The sequence below is a fragment of the Pseudozyma flocculosa genome (genome assembly GCF_000417875.1).
Source record: "Pseudozyma flocculosa PF-1 unplaced genomic scaffold scaffold00019, whole genome shotgun sequence".
In the NCBI taxonomy this organism is placed as follows: Eukaryota; Fungi; Basidiomycota; class Ustilaginomycetes; order Ustilaginales; family Ustilaginaceae; genus Pseudozyma; species Pseudozyma flocculosa.
The window spans coordinates 149,489-159,994 of NW_006920887.1; the positions used below are offsets into that span (position 1 = coordinate 149,489).

At 62.6% G+C, this 10,506-nt stretch overlaps 2 protein-coding genes across 2 annotated transcripts; one reads left to right on the top strand and one right to left on the bottom strand.

Annotated features, from left to right (window-relative positions):
* Positions 1-967: 967 nt before the first annotated feature.
* Positions 968-7,327, top strand: PFL1_05325 (uncharacterized protein; the record flags this gene model as incomplete). Its single annotated transcript, XM_007882857.1, has 2 exons — positions 968-3,290; positions 3,411-7,327. 2 exons carry the CDS (start codon positions 968-970, stop codon positions 7,325-7,327), a joined length of 6,240 nt encoding a protein of 2,079 aa, XP_007881048.1.
* A 658-nt stretch (positions 7,328-7,985) lies between these two features.
* On the bottom strand, positions 7,986-9,749 carry PFL1_05326 (uncharacterized protein; the record flags this gene model as incomplete). Its single annotated transcript, XM_007882858.1, has 2 exons — positions 7,986-8,964; positions 9,124-9,749. The coding sequence occupies 2 exons, from the start codon at positions 9,747-9,749 to the stop codon at positions 7,986-7,988; spliced, it is 1,605 nt and encodes a 534-aa protein (XP_007881049.1).
* Positions 9,750-10,506: the final 757 nt, after the last annotated feature.

Below are 10,506 nucleotides of genomic sequence, written 5' to 3' on the forward strand. Positions count from 1 at the left end.
CATTCCCTCCCACCGCCTTTGGACACTTTTGCACGTGTGACAGGGCCGGAACACTGGCGAACAAGCCAGACACTCTGGGAATTATTCATTTGGTACGAGACAAGATGGCAGACGGTGGTGATGGTGATGATTGATTGCTAGGACGGTGTCTTGGGCGGTGGCGAGGCATTCCCGGGCTGGGCTGCTGGGCGGACAGGTGTTGGTCTCTCTCAACGACCCCATGCACGCTTGGACCCGTCGTGCCGGTTGGCACCCCACTTTTCGGTGCAACCTGCAGGGGAAAAAGCGTGCAAGCACGTACGCGCGAGGCCGGCCGGCGCCCGCGTGCGTGCGAGAGGGGGCACGGCCAGGGCGAGCCGCTGCCGGGGTCGCCCAAGGCAAGCAAGACTACTCGGTAGGGCTGTGTTCGGCTCGGCAGCACACGAGGACATTTCAGGGTTGCCAGATGTGTCGCAGGCAGGTTGAGGAGGGGGTTCCTTCTTTCCAACGAGCATCGACGTCCTCCCTTCTTGGCTCGCCATTCCTCACCCCTCTCTGTCTCTTTCCACAACCTCTTCTAGGGCTGGACCGTCAATCTCGCTCCACGACGCCTCCTCTTTCGCTCTTCGTCGTCCTGGACCATCGTGGCTCTCCCCTTGGCGCACCGGGCTCAGGTCTCGTACCGCTCCGCCCTCACTTTGGACGTCACCCAGCTGCCTCGAATCTCTGCGCCAACACGCCTGCGTTCCATCAAAAGAGATCTTGGGCGTCATTCAGCCGGCTATCGGCCCTGATTCTTCTTGGCGCGTCCAGCTTCTGCACGCCGACAGCGAACCGGAACATGCTCTAGAGGTGCAACACGGCCGCGCCTTGACGAGTCCCCCGGCCGGCTGGCTCATCTGGCTCTCCCTCTGCCAGCAAGTCTCCGCCGCGACGCAACCGCCAGGTCATTCCATCGTTCAGCTTGGCCTCTCGCCCCTCGGAAAGGATGCTTGCCTCGGCCGGTTTGCAGGCCGCCGCGGCGGGGTCCAGTGACGCAGCCATGAGTGCCGGCCAGCCTCGTCATGTGGATGCGTTGACTCGCAACGGCTCCATCGCTCGTTCCGATGCCATCGCCAAGCTCAAGAGAGCGGCCTCGCAAAGGGAGATGAGGACGAAGCCGCCAAGTGGCCATCCACCTGGCCCGCAGTCCACAGGCAGCGGAGGGCCGTCTCCGGCGCAGATCCTGCCAAAGGACGCCTCGACCCCTCTGATAGCCACGGAGCCGCCTACGTCTCAGACCCCGTCACACCAACTCGGTGGGTCTGCCGCCGCCAGTCCGTCCAGGAACATAGGTCCGCCCACGGCCTTAGCACAGCTGCGCGGGGCAGACTTTAGGCCGGAAGCTCTACCGTTGGACTCGCCCCCGGTTTCAGCGGGCGACGCATTTTCCGCAGTGGCTCCTGCGGCGGACCACCTCCAAACGCCGACGGCCGAGATCAACAGCGAGCGCTCACTCTCTCCCTTGGTAGCTCTGCGCGACCGTGCAGCGGCAAGGTCTCCGCTGCCTTCGCTCGAACAGCTACGCGCTCGCATTCTGCACGAGAGGGAGGCCGCTGGCCTGCAGCGAAGTGCCAGTACTAGCGCCGCCAGTCAGGCCGCCCGAGCGTATGCATTGGAGAAGCTGCTCGGCACCAGCAGCACCGATCGCTTCTACGACCATTCCAAGGAGGGCACCTTGATCGAGCGAGGCGCTGCCACGCCCTCGCCAACGCTGGCCAAACATCCGGAAAGTTCGAGCGACAACGACGAGGGCATGGTCAGCGATGGAGCAACAGCCCGCTCGCCTCGCCGTGACAGGTCCTCGCTTCGACGCAGCAGGACGATCGGAGGGCTCAGCGCCATGGCGGAGAAGCAAAGGAAGGCAGCCTTCGTCGAAGGTGTTTTCCTCGCCGTTCCTGGCGCCAACTCCAATCGACTATCCAGGGTCAGGCAACAGACGTACGGGCTGCAAAACTCGACGGTCGATTCGAGCACGGCGTCAGCACCAACGACGTCTCCTGAACCCGGGGCAGGCCCGGCTGCAAGCGTTGCGCCGCTGGAGATGGCCGCCGTGACCCGGTCAGTCTCACAAAGGCAGATCGCACGCACCGAAATGATTCGCAAGCTTTCCACACGGGGACGCGCAACGAATGCTAGCGACGTCGAGGACTCGCAGCCGTCGTCGTCGATGAGCTCGCTTTCAGCCTCTCCATTGCCCTTTGGTCTGGCCAGGCGTACACAGGCGGCGCCGGCGACGATCGCCCGTTCAGACTCGAGCAGACCGGATGCGGTCGAAGCTTCCACGGCAATCCCAACAGCACCACCCGGTCACGTCGAAGGGATCGCGAGCACCTGGAGCGGGCTCGATGCATCTCCGCAATTGCCGGCAACATCTGATTCGAACCAGCAGCCCTCGACGATCCTCTTTCCGGTGGATGGCTCTCAGACACTGGCACCGTCCCTGCCCTTCACCCCAGCATCAGGGTTGTGGACCCCCCCAGGCGGATCCAGCCTGTCAACGGATCGGACGCCTCCTTGTTATGAAGCGGGTGCCGACACTTCCTACAGCGGCGATGACAGCGACGATGGGAGCGATCCTCAAGGCGCGTACGACAGTCACGATGCCGACGATGATGCTTTCTACGGCCTTTATGGATCCCCACGCGAGGACGGCGAAAACGTGCGGAGTGAAGGCGGCCCGGGCGTCCCCGCCGGCGTCGTGAAGCGGCCAGACGCGAGGGCCGCCCTGTCGGGGATGGGCGGCATCGCTCCGACGCAGGCCCCGTCTGCTCAGAAGCCAGCGGACGAGCCGGCTCGCAGCCCACGGCTGATCCGTGCGCCTATCAAGGACCGTGCTGGCCAAACATCTGCCGTCCCCTCTCTACCGCCACCACTCCAGACCTCTGGTCTCAACGACGGCGGTATGCCGTCAACGCCTCCATCGCAGCCTTCGTTCCGGCATCCGGCATCAGTCCCCTGCGACACGTCGCCAAATTACGAGCTTGAGATGGAAGATATCCGGAAGTCCTCCATCCTGACGATCAGCCCAGGTGGTATCAACGTCCCGTTCCGATTCTTCGACCACGACACCAACCCGTATCCCGGTCGAGAAAGGACCGCAATCGCGTCACGGGGCCAGGGCTCGGGCGATTGGCCGCTGTCCGTGGACTCTTCGGTATCCCTCCCTTCTGGACGGGAAAGCGTGGACGCGTTGGCCGGCATCGGTTTCCGCGGGTCTGGAGACATGCCGCCCTATGCCGATGATGGCTCTGGAGACAATGATCGAGCAGGTGAGTCTCTTGCACCGAATCACGCCGGGACAGCCACATCGGAGGCAACCCCGGATCTTCAGCATGCTGACTCGCATGGGCTCGATGTTTGCCGACGGGCCTCGTCCTCTGTCGACCCAGCCTACGACTCTATCGCTCCGGCAAACTCGGGTCTGGACGCAGGCTACGGTGCTATGGATTCAAGGCGTCTAGCCACCGACTTGGATCCGAGCTCGATTTCGGCCGACGGGGGCCGAGGTTCAACCCTGTTGACAGTGCCGTCTCTCCGAGCCAACCCGTCGGAGCGTCTGAACGCCATCCTGGGATCCAGCTTCGTGCGCGAATACGCCCGAGACACCGACTTTGATCTTCACAGCCGAGCCTCGCACGATGAAGCCTCGTCCGCACACGAGCGGGTACCTGAAGTAGATTTTTTGGAGCCCGAAGAAGGCAGCCAGGCGCAGACGATCGAGACGGAGACCGAATACGTCGGCCAAACGAGCTCTGGCAGGTCTGAGAGTGGCAACATTCGCGTCAAGGCACAGACGAGCGATTGGGCGCAGGACCCGTCCGACAATGAGCTCGACGACCATTACCTTCGCAAGGCCGATCGCATGGCGGCGGAGCTAGGTCGCTTGACAAGAGAAACGCGGGCGAATCGCCTCGCCGACGAGCCGAATGCGTCGGCATGGCGTGACAACCTCAATACCGCGCCGGATGGGCACGTGCCCTCCGTTGTGCGGAGAGATCGCGGCCAAGGCGCTGCCGCTCTTCCCAACACGGGGCAGCCATCGCCATCGCCGTTTCCGCCCTCGCCGTCTCAAGAGGCTATCGTTCAGGCTACATTCCAGCGCCGATGGGCAGCTTCTGCGGCGGCAACACCGACTGGTGCTGAGACCGGCTCCAACCATCCTGCGGGGAGCCTGAAGTCCGAGGCAAGCTCTTCTCAGAACAGAGAAGCCGATTCCGGATCCGGGTTGCGGCCGGGTGGCGGCGCAGCATCACAGGCAGCTCGCCGGACGCATTCGCATCAAGCGTCCATTGACAGCCTGATCTCTGCCCTCGACGCGGGGGGCACCTTGAAAGCACCGTCTGGCCTGTCGCGGGCTGCTTCCGCACGCACTGCGGTCCGAGTACCCTTGACCGTGCAGGCTGCCACGAGCATCCCGGCACCGATGCGCAGCGTGCCGGCAACCTCTGGACCGCAGCTGACCAGCCTCCTGTCCAATGACAAGCTGGCACCGTTCCCTGGTCTGATCCCCACGGCCACCTCCGGCAGAGCCGTCAATCATTCGGGTCCGGCCTCGACCCAGGACCATGCCCTACACGAAGGTTTCCGAACGGCCTCTGCTCAATTGCGATCGCAACCGCACTCGAATCTGCAATCGTCGCAGCCGCACTTGCAACCGTCCGGATCTGCCACACCCATTGCCGTGCCGGCCATTCTGAGCCCCGCGCCTGACAGTGGCAGCGAAAAGCCGGAGACGGACAAGCCAAGCAGCTTCTTGACTACGCTTCGCCGGAAGGCGTCCGGCGCTTTTGTGGGCAATCACGCTCGCACTGGCTCCAAGGACGGCTTCTGGTCTCGGAAGGCAAGCATCAAACGATCAAACTCTGCGGTCAAAGCAGGCAAATCAGGGCGCGAAGCCCGTGCCCTCAAGATTGAGCATCCACACCACGTCGGCGGTCCGGTGCAGATCATCTCCCCATGGAGACACGAGGCCAATCAAAATTCGCCCGCCTCTGTGTCGACCGGCGGCAGTCCGGACATCCTGCATACTCTCGGCACGTTTCCAGAGAGCACCAGCTCGGGCAAGCTTCGCGAAGACCTCGAGGACGGCAGTGCAGACGCCGGCGTCTCAACCGCAGCGGCCGGCGCCACGGCTGGTCTGGCTCCAGCGACCGTCGCCATGGCGAGGCGATACAGCCGCATGTTGACAGACACGCGAGCGCCGATGGCTGTGCCAGGTGTCCTCCCCGCCACGTCCCTGGATCCCCCGAGGAAACTGCTTCTGGACGAGCCCGTCTTCCAGGTGATCAGCGCCACCACGATCAAGGACCGCTACCTCTTCCTCTTCAGCGACATCTTGGTCATCGCCAAGCCCATCGCACCGCCAGGAGGAAGGGCTCCCGATGGCGAAGCGACGAAACTGAAGGGCGCCGCCGTCCTGCCAGACTCGCGGTGGAGTTTCTCCGTCAAGAACATCTTGGAACTCGCCCGCGTCAAAGTCAGCATCACGGCCAGCTCCAGGCGCTCTCCGGCCAAGTCTCGCGCCAAGAATCCGACGCTGCTGGCTTTTGTCGAACACTTTGCAAAGGACCCGGAAGACGCTGTACGGACCCTGCTGGCACGAACCAAGCTACATGACTCCAGCGCATCTATTGGCCAGCTGCTCTATCAGACTCCTGAACTCGACAGGGGCGTGTTGACGGCCTACCTCACCGCGCCATCCCGCCGAGACCTGTTGGCCGCGTACGTTTCTCAACACCGCCTCACCGGGGTTTCGATCGAATCGGGCCTTCGGAGCCTATTGCTGGAGCTGCGCTTTCCTCCGGACGTCAAATCCTTCGAGGCCGTGCTCGTCAACTTTGCTCGGCACTGGGTAGCCTGCAACGCGGCGTTGGTCAAGCCAGGCTTCACCTTTGAGCTCGCCTCGGATCTCGTCTTCGCAATCATGGCGCTGAACGACGCTTTGCACTCGACGTCAGGGGCGTCCGAGATGCGCTCTGCGACGGCGCCGACCACTCCTGGCTTTTTCAGCGAGCCATGCGGTGACCTGTCCAAGGCTGACTTCCTCGAGGTTTTCCGACAGCACGATCCTGGCGCGGTTCTGTCTGACCGCACCCTCGGCCGCATCTACCTCAGCGTTCGGTCGGAGCCAATCGCCCAAGCTCTCTCCGCGGATGAGGACAGAGTCACCATCTGGATCAAGGGCGGCAAGCTTCCGTCGAGGTTGACATATGGCCAGCCGTCCCAGCCCGTCACTCTGTGCATCCCTGCCGCTGACCCAGATCTGGCGATCCGGCTCTACGCTCAGGATATGACATTCGAGCCTCCTATTCTCACCTTCGGAAAGTCGTGCGAGGCGAGTTTCACCATGACGAGCAAGTCTCTAGGACAAAAACACGTCATTTTCGTCCGCGCCGGGCGCAACGCCCGGCTCTACGCGGGAAACGAGGTACAGCTACCCGGGGCAGGCCAGCTCGAGGTGCAAGGCGTGGCGGAGCAAGCCGAGGCAGACGTGCCGCTACCACGGAGCCTCGCCGTCGTCATTGAGCGCGCCTTCATGAAGCACAGCTTCACCATCACGTCTCACGAGTCCGACGGCGCGAAGCGTCACTTCATGCTCAGTTTCGAGAGCGAGGCCAAAATGCTGGGTTGGACACGCGCCATCGAGCGGTCTTCAAGAACACTACAGGCCGACCTCGGATACGGGCTCGGGATTAGTGCCGGTCGCTTCGGCGAGCAGGAAGAGCGTCCGAACCCGTCTATGCCACTCAGCGCGCGGAGCCGCCGTGCGGCAGATGCCATTGCTTTGCAAGTGCTTTGGGAAACGCTGGTCGCCAGCGACGACGCGGCAGGATTCGAGCGAGGTCCTGGCCTAAGCCGCTCAGCAACCGTCCACGTTCCCACGCTCACTACATCGCGGCACCCGGCCATGCTCTCAGCCGCACCTCTGTTGGACCGACAAGCATCGACAAGCCGTCACTATTACGCTGGCGGCGCCGTCGGACAGCACGAGCGCGACCTCCTCATCGCCTCTTCGAAGGCAAGCGCGACACAAGGCAAGCACGGCGAGCCGGCGGCCGCAGAATCCTCGGCGCCCAAGGGTCCCGGCGCCGGGCACACAAAAGGCGCTGCGTCGCTCTCCTCTGCCCCGGTACCAGGCGACAAGCGCCAAGCGACGATGGCCAAAGCGCCGGAAGCTGCGGCCAACAAGGACGCGGCCGAGAAGAAGGAGCTCGCGGGCGAGGAAGTCGTGACGATTTGCAGGCAAAACAGCCTTCTCCCGCTCGTTCTGGCCCATCTCGATTCTCTCGCGGCGGGCACGGTCTGACAAAAAGCGAGCTCGACCCATCTTGTTGACGGCGTGCGCTCCTCAGGCGGGTATCGGTTCCCCCGCCGCATCCACCCTCCCCCCAAGTTCCCCCTACCCCTCGAGATCTCCGGTCCAATCCCTGGAGACGCGATTCGCGTTCTCTACGACTCGACTCGTCGGGTTGTTCCTCCGTATCATTTGTCACAGCAGCACCGACCGAGCCTCTTTCTCGCCCGCAACTCCCCTCATCGTCATCAGATCAGCATTTTTAGGCTCGTTGGAAGTGTGCAAAAATTCGGTGACCATCTCGTGACAATGTCGGGCGCGTCACCTCTTTGGGTATCTGCCACGGCTTGGATCTCGTCGGGGCGACTGCGGCCGCAGATGCAATGGGCAGGTGGGGTGCGTTGGCCATCTCGGCTGGCGCCCAAGGGGGCGGATAGGACTCTCTTGTCGCTCATGGTGCGCGGGCGCGGTCTCGTTGACCGTCGCGACGAGGTTATATGTTGCTCGCGGTGCGTCTGCGGGGATCTCGCGATGGTCGTGTTTCGACGTGTGTTTTTGCCCCTCTTTTGCTCCTGGAACACGGCGGCCTGCGGGATGACACTCGTGCGCTGCTTGTAAGCTTTGCTCGAGGCGGCATCGGTATACGGCTATTCGACGACGGGCCCAAGCATCAGCCAAACACGAAGCCTCGGCAGTTGGACGCGCCGCAGAGGCACTTCATCCTCTTGGTGCCGGGCTTGGTGCCCTGCTCGACCTGGATTTGGTTGAGCCTCTTGACCATGTCGTCGACCTCTTCCGCGGAGGTGTAAGAGAAGTTGAGCTCGTCGCCGGCCTCGATGTTGCGCAGGGCGAAAAAGCAGAAAAAGGGCCTCCAGATGCTGCCTTCCTCGATCCAGACCGGCCAGGTGGCGAGGTTAGGGTCGCAGCTGTGGTTGAAGAACCTGGTGAAGTTGCCGTGGAGCGCACCGTCGACGGTGAGCTCGTTTGCCTCTTGCTGATCCTCGTAGAAGAGGCTGAGATCCTCCGCCCTCGCCTGGTCCTCGGGCTCGAGGCTAAGGTAGTTGTCCGGCTCTTCTCGGTATCGGGCCTCCCATTCGGCAAGCTCGGCCTCGAGCTCGGCTTGCCACCTGCGGCTCCACTCGCCTTTCCTCTTTGCTTCGACAATCTGACGGTCGTTGAACTCTTTGAGCTGTTTGGCCGTCACTTTGTGTTCCCTGTGCGCCTGGTAGAGGTCCATGAGTCGGGTCCAGTCGTTGACACGCTGCATCAATTGCTCCTCGGTCATCGTGCGACCTTCGGGTGAGCTGGCCAGCCGCTTGCGCATCGTCTCGAGCTTGATCGGATGGGGATCAATGGTGAAGTGGTAGGTGCTGCCGACGTCTTCGTAAACGATGGCGCGACGATCCGCCTCGGCGTCGCTGACGAGTTCGCCGCTGTAGATGCCGATGAAGGTGTGCCTCTTTATACGGTGCCGGGCGCGCACACCCCATCCGTAGTGCTGATGCTTGAAGAACTCGATCTCGACGCGGCGTCCCTTCTGGACGACGCGGTTGGTGCAAGCAGACGAGCAGCCGCACTTGCTGTTACATTCGAAGATCGGGTAGGTGGGCACCATCATGTCCTGCAGCGTGCCGTCGGCGTTGTAGGCGCTGTGTTGTAGGAAGAGCGCAGAGACGTGAACGCCCCGGAACAGGTTGAGTGGTTAGAGGGACGAGGAGGTCAGCGATGCGACGAGGGACAGGGAGGCTCAACTGGCCACGTCGTGAAGATGCCACGGGACGGCACGAATACAAGCCGGGCCCACTCACAACTGCTTGGATTCCTTGTAGATGTTGAGAGTATCGAAACGGACCGCCTTCTGAAAGCACTTGCAAGTGGCCGGGTTGCAGGCATCGTCTTCGCAGTCGCAGCCTTGGAGCTCGCTGGGATCGCTCGGTGGTATGGTGTCGTCGTGGACGTAGCCGTTGACCCAGACAAAGTCGTACGGAGGGCAGCCATCGGCCGGACCCTGAGGGTGGTCATTGACGATGGCGACCTCGAGTGAGCTGCCCTCCTGATCTTGGATCCAGGCCTTGTAAATCTGGGCCTGACGCAACGCCTCCTGCGCCGCAGCTCCAGGGTCGTTGAAGAACGGGTTGGGAGAGGTGCGAAGGGCCTTCTGGATGTTTTGGAGGACATCGACCTCGAGATTCCTGCGAAGGTCCTTGCGAGCGCGCAGGCTGGAGCACGACTTTACCTTTTCATCGGACCAGGAGAGGATGGCCGAGGTGCTGGCTGCGTTGGATGCGGTTGTGGGCTTCCTTGCAGGTGCCGGGCTAACCGCTGCTGCGTGCGTTGAGACCAGGCCGGGTGAAGATGGCGGTGAAGGGGAAAGGTCGGACGAAGGTCCAGATACGGAGGCGTCGCGATGCTGGGTGCCGATGTCGAGGGTCATGGCCGTGCTGGCTGGGAACGCACTCGGGTTGCAGCGGTCTGCCTCGACCAGGGTCGTTAAGCGTGGCTGTAATGGTTGCGGTTCGTGAAGAGGAGGCGAACGTGTGAGAGAAAGGGGGCAGATGTCGCTCGCTCGCTACTGCGGTGGCGGGGCGCGGTGGGTTCAGGAGCGGGTTGGCTCGCGAGCGAGTCGGAGGCCGGGATGCATGCGTGCGTGGATTGTTGCGGCGCGCGAGGGATCGAGGCGGACGCAGGGGCACAGAGATGGGCTGGTATCCGGGTCAAGGGACGAGGTACGCTACCAGGTTGAGGCCAACGATGACCAATGGAAGGATTTCGGCAGGGTAGTAGTGTGTGCAGGTGAGGGTGGGAAGCAAAGTGAGGTTGGCCCAGCAGCGCTGGAAGGTTAGGCAGGGTTGGTCGCCCGCGCAAGCCAATGCGGCGTCAACCAACACCTGCTGGACCCTGGCGCATGCCGGTTGCCTGGCTGCAAGGGTTTGTCTATATGTGATATTTTTTAAGTTTAAATCGGCACACCACCAGCATTGATAGTGTAGGGGTATCATGAGTCGTTGCCACTCATCGTCTGCCATCAGGCGATCAACCGATTCGACTCGACCGGGGTTCGAGTCCCCGTCAATGCATTTTTGCCACTTGGTGGGCGTCGGTCCTGGCCAGTTTGTTTTTTCCCTCTCTAGTTGGAGCGAGGAGGCGAGGCCCGCCGTTGCCACGACGCTGTGGGCGCCACGCTGCAGCAG